General features: G+C 42.0%; 1 protein-coding gene across 1 annotated transcript; it reads left to right on the plus strand.

The window, feature by feature from the left end:
• Positions 1 to 4,982: 4,982 nt before the first annotated feature.
• LOC138960019 (probable Bax inhibitor 1) lies at positions 4,983 to 18,714 on the plus strand. The gene is made up of 9 exons (XM_070331736.1): positions 4,983 to 5,134; positions 6,958 to 7,066; positions 8,240 to 8,360; positions 8,810 to 8,858; positions 9,278 to 9,375; positions 11,406 to 11,485; positions 11,945 to 12,045; positions 13,693 to 13,762; positions 17,387 to 18,714. The coding sequence occupies exons 1-9, from the start codon at positions 5,049 to 5,051 to the stop codon at positions 17,411 to 17,413; spliced, it is 741 nt and encodes a 246-aa protein (XP_070187837.1). The 5' UTR covers positions 4,983 to 5,048; the 3' UTR covers positions 17,414 to 18,714.
• The last annotated feature ends 306 nt before the right edge of the window (positions 18,715 to 19,020 follow it).

Consider the following 19,020-nt stretch of genomic DNA (forward strand, 5'->3'; position numbering starts at 1 on the left):
TGGACCGATCTTTATGAAATTTGACATGAGAGTTCCTGGGTATGATATCCCCATACCTTTTTTTCATTTTTTGGATAAATGTCTTTGATGACGTCATATCCGGCTTTTCGTGAAAGTTGAGGCGGCACTGTCACGCCCTCATTTTTTAACCAAATTGGTTGAAATTTTGGTCAAGTAATGTTCGACGAAGCCCGGACTTCGGTATTGCATTTCAGCTTGGTGGCTTAAAATTTAATTGATGACTTTGGTCATTAAAAATCTGAAAATTGTAAAAACAAAACTTTTTTTTATAAAACTATCCAAATTTACGTTCATCTTATTCTCCATCATTTGCTGATTCCAAAAACATATATAAATATGTTATATTTGGATTAAAAACAAGCTCTGAAAATTAAATATATAAAAATTATTATCAAAATTAAATTTTCGAAATCAATTTAAAAACACTTTCATCTTATTCTTTGTCGGTTCCTGGTTCCAAAAACATATAGATATGATATGTTTGGATTGAAAACACGCTCAGAAAGTTAAAACGAAGAGAGGTACAGAAAAGCGTGCAATCCTTCTCAGCGCAACTACTACCCCGCTCTTCTTGTCAATTTCACTGCCTTTGCCATGAGCGGTGGACTGACGATGCTACGAGTATACGGTCTTGCTGCGTTGCATTGCGTTCAGTTTCATTCTGTGAGTTCGACAGCTACTTGACTAAATGTTGTATTTTCGCCTTACGCGACTTGTTTCTTTCTCTCTCTCTCTCTCTCTCTCTCTCTCTCTCTCTCTCTCTCTCTCTCTCTCTCTCTCTCTCTCTCTCTCTCTCTCTCTCTCTCTCTGTATGTCTTTGTCTGTGTCTCCCTCTGAGTCTCTCCGCTTCTGTCTTTCTATGTCTGTCTCTGTCCGAGTATGTGTGTGTGAGTGTGTGTCTCTCTCTCTCTCTCTCTCTCTCTCTCTCTCTCTCTCCGTCTCTCTCCCTCTCTCTCTCTCAGTCTCTCTCTCTCTCTCTCTCATCCGACTCCTGGCACACGGGTCAAAGCCGCAGTAGCAGGAAGGGGGGGGTGATTCGGGTCAGAAGTGGGGTAAAGCACTTTGGTCTTCAGTCTTTGGGTTATAGCTTTCAGTGGAGAAGATGCCAACATGAAATTGCACTATGCTCTACTATTTATTGTCCTTGTCTATCGGACACGAAGAAGGGAAGCTACAATCGCCCCAGGCCATATATATTCTTTGTTTCCTGAGCCTGGACCCGCATTGAGACGCCGGGTTACCTCATAGATCTGTTCATTCTTCAGTTTGTCGGTGTCAAAAGTTATACTCCCATTCCACACAACCGTTCTTTGTCCCGTTCCCGTACCAACCAAGGACTGCTGTCACAACAATGGAACGCTGCGCAAACGGCCGTTTCAAGTTTTGGCATCTTTCAGCAGCGCAGTCTGACCATAGTGGCAGCCATTCGCCTTGGTCGGCCGTAAGGGAACGGGACCTAGAACGGATGTGTGGAATGCGGGTATGACAACTTAGTGTGTCAGTGAAAGCGCTACCGTTGCGTTACCGTTGTTTTAAGTTCCTTTAACGATCCAAGCGTTCCGTTACCGATGGGTTGAGGTTCCATTACCGTTCATTCTGATCGGGAGGGGAACGGCTAAACTGAATGTGAACATGCAGCCCAAACCGCTCAGCCGTCCCTACCGACCATACCGTTCAAAGCAGTTCCGTTAACTATCAGTTACGTTCATTGCGGTTCTGTCCCAATCCCTCCCGTGCCCGCACCGTTCCTTGGTCGGTACGGGAACGGGACCTAGAACGGTTGTGTGGAAAGGGGGTATAAGACTCGACCACTTGGCTTATGGTGGAGACAGCTGGAAGATCTCTGGATATAATTGAAGAGGAGTAGTCTTCCTTTAAAAAAAATGTGTACTCTGCCTTGCAGATTACAAATTTGTGCTGTCGGGGCTGGGTCTAGTAAAGGGAGTGGAGGGTAAGGTGGTGGGGGTGGCAGGGCCGGACCAAATGAGTTGTAAGGGGGGGGGGGGGTTTCCTCCTTTTTTGGGGGGGAAATCAGCGAAGGTGGGGGGGGGGGGGGGTACCTTTTTCTCATCGGATTTCACATTGAATAAAATTTGTTAGCGATACACACAAAATTTATTAAAAAAAAACACACAAAAAACACTCAAAGCAAGGTACATGCTTTTTCCAGGGGTGGGGTTCCGGAACCCCTGGAACCCCCCCCCCCCCTGGGTCCGGCCCTGGGTGGGTAAGCGAGGGGGACAAAAGAGAAAACTGGACAGGGAAAAGTCACTGCCTGAAGTATTTAATAAAGCCACACAAAAAAAAGAAATTACCACATATGCAGGTTTTCAATTCATATTTTTGCAAAGTATCTGCACAAGCATGTGCCTCTGTGAGTATGTTCGTGGCTGCTTTCATGGGGTGCCTGTATCCTCAGGAATTTGAGGATTTCTCTTATCTCTCTTTTTCTGACACCGTTGATTTAACGTCATTTTTACAGGACCGTTTTTTTTCTTTCAGTTATAAGTCAGTTGTACGGTAATTTGACATTATTGTTTTAGGACAAGTAGAGCTCGTTCACCAGTAGCAAAGACTCACTCAGTCCGTCAGTGTGCCCGTGACTGAGTGTGTGTGATGGGGGGGGGGGGGGGGGGTGGGGGGGACTCTCCCGTGACCGGCCACCTGCAATGTACGGACAGGTTTGCACTAGCCCAAGGGTGTCCGTTCATGAGAGGGACTGCTGTAACAGCAAAACTAGTGTGAAACATAAGTAATCAATTTATCCACTTGACTATTATTCACAACAGGGACCTATCACTCTTCTTTGCATGTTTTTATGCCTACGGATTTTCAAATACTCTGCAACACATGTAACCCAAATTCAACATGTGCCCGTACAATACCGCTTCTTTTATGAAAACATTGCTTCGGCCATGTTGATTTTAATCAACCAATTTTCTTGTTTCTAAGTTCATTTAGCGGCTTGCATTGACCTCCGCCGGTGTGTCCAGTTATAGGATTTGTTTGTTTGTTTGCTTAACGCCCAGCCGACCACGACGGGCCATATCAGGGCGGTGCTGCTTTGACATTTAACGAGCGCCACACACAAGACAGAAGTCGCAGCACAGGCTTCATGTCTCACCCACTGTCACTGTTATTCTGACACCGGACCAACCAGTAGTTATAGGATTAGTCTTTCTACAATTCTACGTCAGTTAGTTCAGCCTGTAACTGATTTCCAGTTGACTCGAAGTGCACAGACTGAAAATCAGTTGTGACCGACTACAAGCACCTTTTTATTGGGGGGGGGGGGGGGGGGGAGGGGGGGGGGGTCCAGTGGGGGTGGGGTGGGGTGGGGTGGTGTTTTGTTTTAGTTTTTATAATCATATTAATACTATAATAGTTCGTCTACTAACTACTGATTTTCTATTTTTAATTTACATTACGTTATTGCTGGAAACACGTATCGTGGCTGTTCTGGATTCGCCGAGAAAACACATGACCAGCGGCGTAAAAGCAAGAGTAGGCTATCTAATCAAAGGGCGGTAACTCATTCTTCATTGACGTTGTTGGGCGCAAAGTAAGAATCCGGGGCAGAGTTGGAATAATCTGGATTTCCCGAAACCTCAGTGCTTCAGTGGATCCCCTCACACTGCGGCATAGAGGGAAATGAGAAAGCCGATGACCTGGCAAAATCCGGTGCAAAAAAAGAACAAGAAGACAACGCCGTGAGCCTTGCCGAGCTAAATACCATCACTAAAGCCCTGTTCCGAACCCCGGCTCAAAAAGACAGCCTTCACCTGCTCACAAGACCAGAGCAGGTTACCATCTTTAGGCTGCGAACAGGGCACAACAGGCTGAACAAACACCTCCACTCAAAGCTGAAAGTTGTGCCATCCCCGATGTGTCCCTGTGGAGAAGCAGAGCAGGACACCCACCACATCCTACAAGACTGCGGGAACTTCCAGTTGTCAAGGAAGATGTGGCCGGAGCCGACCCCCATCCAGGATAAGCTGTACGGCACGGCGGCGTCCCTGCAGATGACCACTACATTTCTAAATTGGACTGGTCTCCACGTGTAGCGGCAACAAGAAGAAGAAGATTTGATTTCCAACAAAGCGCCGCATTTCCGGAAACGAGCTACCTCGTTCTAGAAATGGCAACCCTTCCACTGGCACAAAAAAGTATACCCTTTTCACAGGTCATGAATAAGGTATATGAAAAAGCAAGGTCTTATACAGGGGAAGTCTTGAATTGGGGTGGGGGGGGGGGGGGAGGGTACACTGTGTAACAATTCTCTCAGTGACACTCAGCCGGGCCATGCAGCTAGCTAGTTGCTGCTGTCTCGATCTATTTTGAACACAATGATTATTTTCTCAGAGTAGAGTGTTAGTTTGTTACAACAGGCTGAAATCAACAATCAATCACATCAATATCGCGCACAGACTTGCACATCAGAACGGTCACGTTTCAAGAGCCTAGCGGATTACCATGCAGTGACAAGAGCCTACTCAGTAAAGGGACGTAATGCTGTCTCTGCAGTCCAGAGAGACTGTGTGAGTTTAATATGTAATTGCATGGTTAAGACTGAGTAAAAAGGTTATTACAATCGATAGTTACCAGTGAAAGCGGTAATATCGAAACACTCTTGTTGTGTTTTTGTTGTTGTAAAATGTAAGATCTGAAACGTTACAAACTACGTAAAATTGGTGCGTTTTGGTCGAGTGGGATGGGTCGTTAAACTGTGTTGTTACAGCCCGCCGAAGTTATCAAAAGTGTTTGGTTTTTTTTTGTAATTCCGGGTTGGTTTGGTGCGTTATACAATGCATCTGCTTTTTCAAGACTAAGCATTGATCACTTTAAAACACAAGAATCATCATAGGCCATCATGACTTGTATCATTTTACATCGCATTCTAAGAAAGAGCAGAATTCTCACTATGCGCGCGGTACATTTATCTAGAATCGCGTAGCGCAAAGTTGGAGCCGCCATTGTAGGAATTCCAACAAAGCGCAGGTCATTTCCGGAAAAGCGCCGATGACGAGATGGGTCGCAACAACGTCAAGATCCGATTCAAGATGGCGACAAGAAACGAATTCCTCCCGTCGTCTCTCTTCAAATTTGACAATTTGTAAGTATTAACGCGTTTTACGACATTAAATCACTTCATATTCTTTGTATGTTTAACTGTCAAACCAGTATTCATTCGTATGGTGGTTGGAAACAAATATATCTGCTTAGAATTTACTGATAAAACTGGACAGAAATAAGGCCAAGGGCAAGGTAGTTACGCAGTAGACAGATCTGTGACTTGCTCCACATCATATGGAGAAAAAAATCACACCATACGAGAGTCCCTGCAATGTTTTCAACCCAGAAATTGGAAATTAATAGTTTTATGGGTTGTTGTCTGGAACATCCCTGAACGTTGTTGAACAAAAGAGTAGATGTATGTTATTGTAATGCTTAGTGTTTTGACATACAGTATTTCCCGGAAGCTACAGATTAGTAGATCTGGTTTTCACCAGTAACAATGATGGTGTCCACATGTTTTACATAAAGATCAGTCAAGTGAGCTTTTTTCTTGTCAAAATGCATTGAAATTGCTGGTTTTGTTACATGGTAAAACGTAATATAGTTATATAGTCTAGTTTGTTTTTAGCATTACGCCATTAGTGGGAGGTTTGGGTGACATATTGCACAATCATCTGTGGCAGGAAAAATCTGTCCTGACACAACAGGTGTCAATATGTTTGTTTGTTCGTTCATGGGCTGAAACTCACACGGCTTTAATGACCGTTATTACCCCGCCATTTAGGCAGCCATACGCCGCTTTCGGAGGAAAGGTGTCGATATAAGCTGATGATAGGCGCAGTGGCGTGGTGGTAAGACATCGGCCTCCTAATCGGGAGGTCATGAGTTCGAATCCCGGTCGCTGCCGCCTGGTGGGTTAAGAGTGGAGATTTTTCCGATCTCCCAGGTCAACATGTGCAGACCTGCTAGTGACTTACCCCCCCTTCATGTGTACACGCAAGCACAAGACGCAAGTGTGCACGGAAAAGATTCTGTAATCCATGTCAGAGTTCGGTGGGTTATAGAAACACGAAAATACCCAGCATGCCTCCCCCGAAATCGGCGTATGCTGCCTGAATGGCAGGGTAAAAACGGCCATACACGTAAAAATCCACTCGTGCTAAAAACATGAGTGAACAAGAAGAAGAAGAAGATATAAGCTGATAAAATCAGAGCCCCTGTTCCAAAATTTATGATGGCTTCATTTGTGTGAAACTGAAAGGGATGTAATGATGTTTGTGGATTGTGGTTTGTTTGCAAAGTCACAAGTGTACCAAATACCATTACTACCGAGACCTCTGGAATCATACCTTTGGCAGAAAAAGTGATGTGTAGCACTGGGTTAAGTTGGTTTTTTTTGGAACTGGTCGACCATGGAATTATTCATTGGGTCTGCAGGTGGCAGTGAAGAAAATAAGTTGAAAAGGAACACTTGAAGTTGAACTGGCTCAGTGGCTAATTGAAGTGATTCTACCTTCTAGCATCCAACTGAGCAACATTGCATTGCCATGTGTCAGTCATCTACATAATATATATTAGAGGCAAAAATCCTCAACAAGTATCATGCAGAATAGCAACATAAACACTATACATTGGGCCAGCCCTTGTGTCAAGGGTAATATCCACATGAAGAGAATGTGTGTCTGAATTTTCAGCGCATGAGCAATTTATTTATAATGCCTGGAGGGGTCACCTGCGCCCAATTTCACATATCATAGCATTACCAATTTCTTAGTGTGTCTTTGTCAACGTTTGTGCATGGATTTGACGGCACATGATTACATGTACTGATGTAGCACCAGCAAACGCCAAGAAGAAGAGGGCACATGATGATGCTGGTCGTGTTTCTCAGAGTTATTCAGTTTTACTGCATGATTTCAGGGAGCGACCAGTGCAGCTTCATCTGAAGAATGTGTACGCCTGCCTTGGCGTGGGGATGCTGTCAGCGGCTGCTGGTGGCTATGTGCATCTTTTCACAAACGTCGTGCAGGTGAGGGAAACAGATAACGGCTGTGAATCCCTTTCTATTTTATTGAGTCACTTGAGAAAAAGTGACTATGTAATCGGTCAGTGTTAGTCCGGCCGGCCGTCCGGCCGGCCGTCCGTAGACACCACCTTAACGTTGGACTTTTCTCGGAAACTATCAAAGCGATCGGGCTCATATTTTGTTTAGTCGTGACCTCCAATGACCTCTACACTTTAACGATGGTTTCGTTGACCTTTGACCTTTTTCAAGGTCACAGGTCAGCGTCAAAGGAAAAATTAGACATTTTATATCTTTGACAAAGTTCATCGGATGTGATTGAAACTTTGTAGGATTATTCTTTACATCAAAGTATTTACATCTGTAGCCTTTTACGAACGTTATCAGAAAAACAAGGGAGATAACTAGCCTTTTCTGTTCGGCAACACACAACTTAACGTTGGGCTTTTCTCGGAAACTATAAAAGTGACCGGGCTCAAATTTTATGTGAACGTGACTCATTGTGTTGTGAATAGCAATTTCTTCCTGTCCATCTGATGCCTCATATAATATTCAGAACTGCGAAAGTGACTCGATCGAGCGTTTGCTCTTCTTGTTATTAAAAGTATCGTACAGAATTATTCTGTACGATGTTCTATGAAATTTGGAATTGGACAGTCAGATGAGTGCCCTTGTGGCACCGGAACAATGACAGAAGACCACATCCCCTGCTGCTACCCAACATATGCTGCAATGTGGGTAGATTTCTTGCCAATTTCGTATAAGACCTACGGGGGACAGCTTTATTTGTCGAGGATGTCATCCTCTGAGGTCGGGAAGGAGTGGTGAGGAAGGCGAAATTCTTGGTTATGGGCTAAGATCGAGCTTTAACCCAGTCGGCTCTGATGAATGCAGTCATTAGATCAACTATGAGACATAAGCTTTATTTCTGCCAATTGTTCATTGTTTTCATGGCTTTAGAGATCAATCTTAAGATTCCCATATTGCAAGATTTTGCATTGTTTTTTCAAACATCTTCCTAGATCCTGTGGCATGCTTTCAGGCATGTTTTTCTCCCAATTTGATGATCTCATGCCTGCTTATGGCTCTAAGTAAGAACACTGACATAGAAGTAAAAGGGTTGTCGCATAAAAGATCAGTTTGACACAAATGTTTTGTACATGTACATTGTACTTTCAGGCTGGTTTTCTGACCACCATTGCATGTCTTGGTCTGATGCTATGGCTGGCCACCACACGTCACTCCAAGGAGAACCTCAACAAGCGTCTGGCGATCTTCACTGGATTCACATTCTGCTCAGGTACGTCAGACAGGTGTATTGGCTGGCTGTGTTGATACAGTGGAATCCCCCTTGTATTTGTAACCCTAACCCAGATTTAAGATCTTTTGACTTTTGGGGATTATTTTTTTTAAAATAAATGTTTTGTTTACCAGAACTGCATACTAACAAAGAACAAAACCGGCAGGCATAAAGCAAAACCTCTGTCACCAAGAAAATATCGTGAGTTTAAATGAGGACTATGAAATCAAAAAGAAGAAAATATGTTGAAAGATTGGTCATGTCACTTTGAAAAGGAAACAAGTAAACAAAGGCCAACCCACGATGTCATTATTGAGGATAACAATTACAAGAACAAAAAGTTGAGTATGCTCTGAAATGTATTTGTGCGGGCTGTTTCTGTGTTTACTCGGTAGATTTAAGATTTTCCACCTTGGACAGTTCCTTGCAAGACGTCTTGTTTCTTGCAGGTGTGTCTCTTGGTCCTCTGCTGGACCTTGCCATCTCCATTGAACCCAGGTAAGAAATTAAGTGACAACATTTTGATGGTTTTTTTTAAAACAGGTGTTATTTTTTAGTTTGATAAACACCAGCTTTATGTGAATGCTGGGAACGTTGGGATCTGTGCTATTTTTAGCAATACTGCCAAATTTCACGTGCTTGCCCACACGAAGTGAGGCACCGATTCACAAAAACAACACAGCAGAGAGTTTGTTGTTGTGATTTTCTTGCTATTTTAGCGCTATCGCAGAATGTGCATGCACTTTTAACACTTTCAAAGACCGGCTACCGATTGAAACATCCTGACAAAATAATTTCCAAACTCATCATCTATTGTTTGTAAGTGCGTGGATACAGGATTCGCATGTTTTGTACGTTCTTGCTGCTGTTAATGTTTGAAGTGTGTGTGTTACATTGTGGGTGCTTTCTGCGTGCAGCATCATTCCTACAGCTCTGCTGGGCACCTCGGTCATCTTCATCAGCTTCACCGTGGCCGCTCTCCTCAACAACAACCGCACCTTCCTCTACATGGGCGGTAAGGGCAAACTCTATGCTGCTGACAATTATTTTTTATTACATATGTGTTATTATTATTACAATTAATGAAGTGTTACGACAGTTTGTCTAACCGCTGTAGATAAACAATAAGTTGAATGTGTTTCTTTTCCCAGTCAAACGGACAGTTACGATACACATGTGCGCACACACACACACACATACTCTTTGACTAGCACGCTAACAACCCTCGTTACACTTTTGCAATTTATCATTGTGAGAACAGGTTGAAAACTCTAAACGCCCAAAATGCAAGATATCGTAGATACAGCAAAATCACCTTCAAGAGGAGTTGCCATTCAATAGTGGAGGTTGTGAAGCTAGCAGATGTTAGTAATGGGCCTTTTTCTTGAACTGTCATGACTGCTGTGGGATAAGACTAGTCAAGAACAAGAAAAGAATATGCAAGCTCTCTAGAGTATGATAACATCATCCTCCCTTTTAAAACCTAAGTAAAATGAGGCCTTAAAAAGGAGGGAGTCTTAAAATGGGGTAAATTTACAGACGCTATCAACAGAAAAAGTGATTAAAACAGGGTAAGGGAGGGAGTCTTAAAATGGGGTAAATTTTACAGACGCTATCAACAGAAAAAGTGATTAAAACAGGGTCTTTAAAGGGAGGGAGTCTTAAAATGGGGTAAATTTTACAGACGCTATCAACAGAAAAAGTGATTAAAACAGGGTCTTGAAAGGGAGGGAGTCTTAAAATGGGGTCAATTTACAGACGCTATCAACAGAAAAAGTGATTAAAACAGGGTCTTGAAAGGGAGGGAGTCTTCAATCAATCAATCAATCAATCAATCAATCAATGAGGCTTATATTTTCATTTTCATTTTCATTACTTTATTGTCCCATCGCTGGGAAATTCGGGTCGCTTCCTCCCAGTGGAAAGCTAGCAGCAACGGAGTCGCGCTACCCAAGTGTCTGCGTGTTTAGGTGTTTTCAGCCACCTGCACTTATGGCAGAATGACCAATGTCTTTTACGTGCCATTGTGATGACACGGGGGTGGGACATGGCTTCCGTCTCTGTGTCTGCACATAAAGTTGACCCGTGTCCGTCCCGGCCCGAATTCGAACCTGCGACCTTTCGATCACAAGTCCAGTGCTCTACCAACTGAGCTACCGGGCCCCCCTCGCGCATATTCCGTGGGTACAGTTCTAGGCGCTGTGCAGTGATGCCGTGTGAGATGAAATTTTATACGGCCAGTAGATTGCAGCCATGTCGGCGCATATTTACCTTTCACGGCCTTATTCCAAGTCACACGGGTATGGTAGACAATTATTAATTGTGCCTAAGCAATTTTGCCAGGAAAGACCCTTTTGTCAATCGTGGGATCTTTAACGTGCACACCCAATGTAGTATACACGGGGGGTGGTTCGGACACCGAAGAGAGTCTGCACACAAAGTTGACTCTGTGAAATAAATTTCCGCCGAACCTGGGATCGAACTCGCGCTGACAGCGGCCAACTGAATACAAATCCAGCGCGCTACCAACTGAGCTATATCCCCGCCCCAGTCTTCAATCAGGGGGTTCCACTGCATTTACCTTTCAAACGCAGCAAGCTTGATGGTAGAAGAAATAAATGAAGCATGGGCAGGGAAATAGCTCAGTAGCGGCACTGGCTTCAAAACCAGTTGTTGTATCGGTGTGGGTTCGATCCCCATGTTCGGTGAGGGATTTATTTATTTATTTATTTACGAGGATTTATATAGCGCACGTATCTCACCACACAAGGCGCTTGTTTTCCCGAGTCAACCTTGTGCAGACTCTCCTCGGTGTCCGAACACCACTATGTGCATGCATGCGCACAATAGAGAACTCAAGTTGACAGCGAAAGTCTCAGTGCTTGGAAACATGAATACATGCATGCAGGAAAAAGGAGAAAAAAATGGGTGGCGCCGTTCTGTATGGCAGCTCCCTTTCCCAAGAGAGAAATAATCCGAATTTCCATGAGGATATCCTCACATGACGATATAAAATCTTATCCTTATGTGTGTGCACTGTGACAGGTTTCCTGATGTCGGCCCTGTCCTGGCTGCTGATCCTGTCCTTCGGCAACCTCTTCCTGGGATCTGCCATGCTCTTCGACGTAAGTTGCTCCTGCAATAATAGGAATAACAACACTTTATTGTCCGTTAAAATGTATCATTTCTTTTGACACACCATCCAAAAAGCAAGCAAAACCTAAAAACAAAAAATGGATTTTCTGCAGAAATGTTTTGGCTCCATATAAATAATACAAAAAACATTATTCATAACTTTGAAACTTTTATAATTTGTGGAATGTTGGCAGTCTACTTGTTTTGGGATTTCCCTAGCAGGTGACTGTTTACCATAGTTACTGGAGAAATGGGGTCTTCATTATGTTTTGTTCTTCAACTTCTTCCTCCGAAAGCGGCGTATGGCTGCCTTAATGGCGGGGTGAAAACGGTCATACACGTAAAATTCCACTCGTGCAAAAAACACGAGTGTACGTGGGAGTTTCAGCCCACGAACGCAGAAGAAGAAGAAGAAGAAGTTCTTCAACTAATTGTAATTCTCATTTCAGGTGAACCTGTACCTGGGCCTCTTCATCTTCTGTGCCTTCGTGCTGTACGACACCCAGCTCATCGTGGAGAAGAGACGTCGTGGTGATGATGACTACATCTGGTACGTCATCAGTTTATTCATTCATTATTTTATTCATGCTTTTGTTGGGTAGAGCAAGTTAGCCTGATAGTCAGTAGCTGCAGGGGATCTCTCATTTTAGGATCTCCTTTTTGAGTCACTTGAGAAAAAGTGACTCTATGTAATCGGTCAGTGTTAGTCTGTCCGGCCGGCCGTCTGGCCGGCCGGCCGTCCGGCCTTTAACGTTGGACTTTTCTCGGAAACTATCAAAGCGATCGGGCTCATATTTTGTTTAGTCGTGACCTCCAATGACCTCTACACTTTAACGATGGTTTCGTTGACCTTTGACCTTTTTCAAGGTCACAGGTCAGCGTCAAAGGAAAAATTAGACATTTTATATCTTTGACAAAGTTCATCGGATGTGATTGAAACTTTGTAGGATTATTCTTTACATCAAAGTATTTACATCTGTAGCCTTTTACGAACGTTATCAGAAAAACAAGGGAGATAACTAGCCTTTTCTGTTCGGCAACACACAACTTAACGTTGGGCTTTTCTCGGAAACTATAAAAGTGACCGGGCTCAAATTTTATGTGAACGTGACTCATTGTGTTGTGAATAGCAATTTCTTCCTGTCCATCTGATGCCTCATATAATATTCAGAACTGCGAAAGTGACTCGATCGAGCGTTTGCTCTTCTTGTTGAAGAATGTACCCGATGCTCCCCAGCATGTCGTAAGAGGCGACTAACGGATTCTGTTCCCCCCGCGGGTTAGGGGGAAGAATTTACCCGATGCTCCCCAGCATGTCGTAAGAGGCGACTAACGGATTCTGTTCCCCCCGCGGGTTAGGGGGAAGAATTTACCCGATGCTCCCCAGCATGTCATAAGAGGCGACTAACGGATTCTGTTCCCCCCGCGGGTTAGGGGGAAGAATTTACCCGATGCTCCCCAGCATGTCGTAAGAGGCGACTAACGGATTCTGTTCCCCCCGCGGGTTAGGGGGAAGAATTTACCCGATGCTCCCCAGCATGTCGTAAGAGGCGACTAACGGATTCTGTTTCTCCTTTTACCCTTGTTAACTGTTTCTTGTATAGAATATAGTCAATGTTTGTAAAGATTTTAGTCAAGCAGTATGTAAGAAATGTTAAGTCCTTTGTACTGGAAACTTGCATTCTCCCAGTAAGGTAATATATTGTACTACGTTGCAAGCCCCTGGAGCAAATTTTTGATTAGTGCTTTTGTGAACAAGAAACAATTGACAAGTGGCTCTTTCCCATCTCCCCCCTTTCCCAGTCGCGATATAACCTTCGTGGTTGAAAACGACGTTAAACACCAGATAAAGAAAAGAAATGAGATCTAATTTTGTCTGACTTAGAAATGTCCATGATAAATCTTTCATGCTTTTAAAACAAATTTTTCAGTGTTAAGATGGACTGCTATGCCGCCAGTCAAGACACATAGTGACTCACTCAACAGTCAAAATTGATGAAACATTATTGCAGCTTGGGTAATAACAGATCACTGTTCTTTTTGAAGCCAGCTTCCTACTTTTGTATTACTTGTAAAAATGTGACAGTTTTACAAAGACGGAACACTTTTGTAAAAAAAAAAAAAAAAAGGATCATGTTTATAAACATCGGAAATGGTTTGTGTATTTCAGTTTCAAGCATGACTTCTCTTTGTGCAGGCACTCCGTGGATCTATTCCTGGACTTCATCAACATCTTCCGCAAGCTCATGATCATTCTCTCCAAAAAGGTAATACAGTGTTCTAGATAGATGAGCGAACGTGTAGCAAAGACCTGTAGGTGTACGTGTAGATATTACGTCACCCGTAAGTAACTTTTTTCTCCAATGTTCCAAATCGTACATTGTTTAGCTCCCACCAAGACATGTACATCTTGGCAAACGCGTGACGTAAAAACTAGATTTGATGAGTTACCCGTACACGTTCCTGTACACATGCTGAAAAAGTTCCACATCTAGATCTGTCTAATGACCTACTTAACAACCCGTTTAGCATTTCTAATGGAGACAGTGGGAGGAAATAGGAACATATCACACATCCTTACAACAGTCCTTGCTCGGTGTCAGCACGCGCCAGTTGGAGATGTTGCTTAGCTGTCCGTTTGTGAAGCATGGTTATCGGTATTAATTATGCCTCACTGTCTCAACGTGTTATTCTGACGTGTGGTCAAGAAACGTTTTCGCGGAAGCAAACTACTCAGGTTTAAAAACGCTCACCACTATGACGGCTCTGGAGAGAATTTCTCTCTTCAGGGCTGCAGAGGTTTGATGTACAGACTTCCCGTGCCTGGACAGCTCAAACAACGTTTTTTATGCTTGACCACGAAAGAAAAAAAAGATTGATAATAATCTTGTACCGAACGGTTGAAAAATACACATCTGCCCAACAAAAACATTGTGGATTTTTCATATTTTAAATCGGTTTAATATAAAAAGACCACACTTTTATTCTGCGAGCTGCATTCAGTTTCACTCAATAAATATTGTTGTATACACTCGGCAATATAACGTAGACACATGTACAAGGTTGTCACTCTGAAGAGATGAAAAACAATGAAAGCAAAAGCATACCATGCACACATTCGTTCTTTTTAGCTGCAGTGTCGTTGACGAATTTTCTATCATTATCGTTATGGCATAAACTGTTACAATAATAGTTATTCTGCCAATCTCCTTCAAACCGCCCTTCACCCCCTTCTAATGTATTTTATGTGCCTTGATTTGTGTCTTGGGATTTTCGCCGCAACCCTTTGCCTGGCTTGCCCCTCATCACAGAAGCGCAAGGCAGGGGTAAGTGCTTAACAAACTGTATCGGGCACACGCGTGCGTCTGCTGTTTGACTGACAGGCGCAACCTCCCTCAAAAATAGGTGTTCTCGGTCCGGTGAGCGGCATACTGTACAAGTTGCTCATTTTCAAACAATTTGTTTGTCTCAAAAATGCTAATTTGCAGACTCCGATAAAACACAGGTAGCCCCAAACTTGGTTGAATGGCAGTTATACAAGTGGTAGCTTTGAAGCAGTTTCGCAGCATGAGTTCTTCTAACCTGTTAACCCCCAAGATTGTCCGGAATTATTACAGATTGGGGGGCTAAATTCCGGTATTACAGAAATGTACTGAAAATTCTGGTCGCGGGAACATTTTCCGTGCGCGAAAATTCAAAGTCGAAATTGTGGTCACCGGGAATTGTGGTCACCGGGACAGTGATTTCTGGAAAACCCCTGAAGTTATCGACCGCCCACCAGAACAGCTTTGTTGTGATCATCGATCCGATCGACGTGGGGAATTCGAAGTGTAAGGTGGACATATCTCGGGAAGAAATGCCCCCCCCCCCTCCCAATAAAAAAAACCCAACAACACAGCAAGTTGTGCAGAAGTATCGGCAACCTTATCTCGTCAAGTGACCGTGTTTGACGAAATCGAAGAAAAGCGAGTCACCAGGTTTTTGCAGTGTGTGTTGCGTGGATTTTCCGTGTGCGAGCGGTGGGTGAAATGAATGCAAGCGGCATATCGAGTGTGCTCGACGCCAAGAAAATGTTTCGCTGAAACAGATTGCACCATCGGTGGACTGAACACATGCTACAAAGAAAAGACGCAGAGAATAGTGAGAGAAAAAATCTATAAGAAGAGTCGAAGAGTATTTGTGCGATTTTCTATCGAACACTATCATTCTCACTGTCTCAGCGGTCAATACACTAACCCACATGTTGAGATTCATGTTCCTGATTCCCAGGTTGCGGCAGATTTTCCAGAAATGCCTTGACAAAACAGTACAGTTTTTCAGTTCCTTGGTGAATTTGTAAATTGTTGTAGTGTAATGGAGAAAATGGTGTGGCTCCAGTCTGTGATATTTTTCTTTCACCATTTTGCTTTTGACAAGATGTGAAAAAGTGGGTGAATATTTGTTATTAGGTGGTTTTAGTTTCCTTGAAGTGCAATTTTGATGGTTGAACGCTGAAGAAGAAGATGGTGAAACAGTGTGTAGTTTTTCATTGATAAAGTTGTTGGTGCAGATGAGGGTTTTGTTGATGTTTTTGTTTTGTTTAACTAATTACATTGAACATTTCATTGTATCAGAGAGGATGTTATTTTGACTGGTTTCAATGCAGGATGTCTGATATGACTGAATTTAAGGTGGTTTTCTTGACATGCATCTTTAGACAAACAAAAAAAAAGGTGTGGTTAAGGTAACATAGCAAAAAAAAATTAGGGTAGGAAGATAGGCAATCACTTTTTTTTTCTAATGTGTACAAATTAAACCTACTTGACAGGGAAATAAGTGTGCGACTCGAGCGCTTTCATTGCGTTTTCTGCACTGGTTTTTTTTAGGTTTTTTTGTTACAAATGTAATAAAAGGTTAAAGAGTCGGCCCCTAAAAATAGGGTAGGTCGGGTTACCGTAACCACACCTATTTTTTTGTTAGGCCTTACTGTAAATACTGTTTTTTTAAATTTTCGATTTTTATAGAAGTAAATAGAGAATACTACATGGCTTGCTGTGTCATACCAGATTTACACGAGTTGTATTTTTAGATATTGAACTGCGAGCGAAAGCGAGCTGTTCGCTGTTCACTATTTGAAAAAGCAACGAGTGTAAATCTGGTACGACACAGCAAGCCATGTAGTATTCTGTTTATCCTACATACTGTACTTTTACTGAAAATGTCCTGCAGTCGAGGCAGCTAAATTGAAGACGCTTGTTTTGGAACCTCGATCTCTTCTAAAGCCTCGTGCAATCTATTACGTCAAAGTAAAAAAACGTCACTCTGAAAGTGTTAGTTCTAAAAATTGATCAAGGGTAATTAGCGAGCGCAATCTTTTTCTTATATAATGATGTTTGTCTTGGTGACTTTGGCATCATAAGCAGTGAAAAAACAGGTCCCTGCCAGACTTGCTTGACATGACCTCATTTACATGATATACACTCGTGTGATTTGAAGGATTATTATCTCACAAGTGTCTCTCTCACGTATGTAGGATAAACTTATGTCTGTTATTGTCAACTAGAGAAACAAAAAGATCGCAAACTGGAGACCCAGAATTCTTTCATTACACTGGTGCTGTAAACAAATTTACCAAGGAACTGAAAGACGGTTCTACTTTATCAATGAAAAAGGCTAATTTGCAGACTCAGATAAAACACAGGTAGCCCAAAACTTGGTCGAATAGCAGTTAATAGTTGTACAGTTGGTAGTTGAGAAGCAGTTTCGCAACATTAGCTGCGTTTGGACAGTAAGTAATGGTCGTTCACCACTTCTAATTAATGTACTTCTGGTTTTAATAATGTTTGTGTTTGTATGAATTTTATGTGTGTGTGTGGAAAGTTAACAGAATGGACATCTCTGTTTTGTTTCAGGAAAGTGAAAAGAAGAGGAAGAACTGAGCAAACGACACCCAGCCATGAGCTCTTTTTTCCTTCTGATTTGTTTTGTGATCTACTGAAGACTTTCTTTGTCACACCTGATTTGTTTTGTGATCTACTGAAGACTTTCTTTGTCACACCTGATTTGTTTTGTGATCTACTGAAGACTTTCTTTGTCACACCTGATTTGTTTTGTGATCTACTGAAGACTTTCTTTGTCACACCTGATTTGTTTTGTGATCTACTGAAGACTTTTTTTGTCACACCTGATCCTATTCTATTCAGAATGTCTGAATCTGGTTTTCCGTTGTCTAAACAGTTTGTTTTTCTCCTCTTTCTTAATATTTTATAAATACAGAGTAAATCTTTTTTTTATATATATTGTGTTAAAGGATGTTATCGTAAGACTGTTGTCAGTTGATTCTTCAATGAGACTATCTTTTCCTTTCTTTAGTTTTTTTTTTCCAGTCTTATAGTATGCATTTTTTTTGGTTACAAGATAACATTTTGGATTGTTGTAAGAACTGAATGTTTATATCACTGAAATGGTGAACATGTTCTCCAGCTGAGTAATGGGAACTGTCTAACAGCAACAAAAAAATCACACAATTTTCACCACTTTCTTTTTTACAAGACTGATTTTTAAAAACATGCCATTCTCCAAAATTCCAGTGAAAAAAATCATTTTTAAAAACTATTCCCAACAATTTTCTTTGCTAGCTCTCGTGAGCAAAGTTTAAAACTTGTTTAGATTGCACTAGCAGAATATTGCTTATTAGTGAAAGTTTGCTTTCTATTAAAAATGAAAGTGTGACACGTGTCATTATTCTTTGCATATGGTATTATCAGCCTCAGCAACATGTATCGTATGGTTTTGCTTTTACTGTGACTGTGTAAATTAATACGGATGGATGGCTTGAACTGTGTTGTTGTGTTTTTTGTTATTGTAATAAAAAAAAAGTTTTTTTTATACAACCTTCAAAGTTCAATTGTAAACTAACTTTGGAACTTTTTTGATGCAACATTTCAGTTCTGAACTAATTTTATTGTAACAAATCTGTACAATTTGTAGCTTCAAGTTTGTTCATTCAACAGTGAAGAGAAGTGTGCGTTCACCTTTTAAAATTCTGAGAGAACAGATACATGAACTTTTTCCATTGAGGGTACCACTGCTACCAGATGCGTTAAACAATATTTGTGAACAGAAATTGAGAAAATCACTTCACCAGACATTTTAGTCTTATGAGAAATACCTTTTGAATCATCACCACCTTTTGCACTTTACTTGTGAAATTTTAATGGTATTAAAAAAATGAAACATACTCGAAATTGTCTTGCTGTTTTGGTGAACGGTACGATGGCTCTGGGTGACTCGGGCACCCCAATACCATTATCTGCCCCATACATTCTTTGTGTTTTTAAGAGACTTTAGTTATTCTTCAAGAATGATTCTTTCCGAATATTATGATCCTGAAAATGGTGAGTAAACTTGATAACAAATAAAAAAACAAGTTGAGTATGGAAGCTCGAGGCCTCCATAGTTTTACATAAGCCAAGCTCTTCCTACACCCTTGACTGATGACTGTGGGTGCCTGAGGCCGCCCATACATTGACAGTAGAAGGGCATG

This window comes from Littorina saxatilis, linkage group LG2, assembly GCF_037325665.1.
Source record: "Littorina saxatilis isolate snail1 linkage group LG2, US_GU_Lsax_2.0, whole genome shotgun sequence".
NCBI classification, from domain to species: domain Eukaryota; kingdom Metazoa; phylum Mollusca; class Gastropoda; order Littorinimorpha; family Littorinidae; genus Littorina; species Littorina saxatilis.

Coding starts and splice junctions, on each gene's coding strand:
- LOC138960019 (XM_070331736.1), top strand. CDS start 5,049: ATGGGTCGCAACAACGTCAAGATCCGATTCAAGATGGCGACAAGAAAC. Junction 12,046..13,692: donor GGTGATGATGACTACATCTG/GTACGTCATCAG, acceptor CTCTTTGTGCAG/GCACTCCGTGGATCTATTCC. Junction 13,763..17,386: donor TGATCATTCTCTCCAAAAAG/GTAATACAGTGT, acceptor GTTTTGTTTCAG/GAAAGTGAAAAGAAGAGGAA.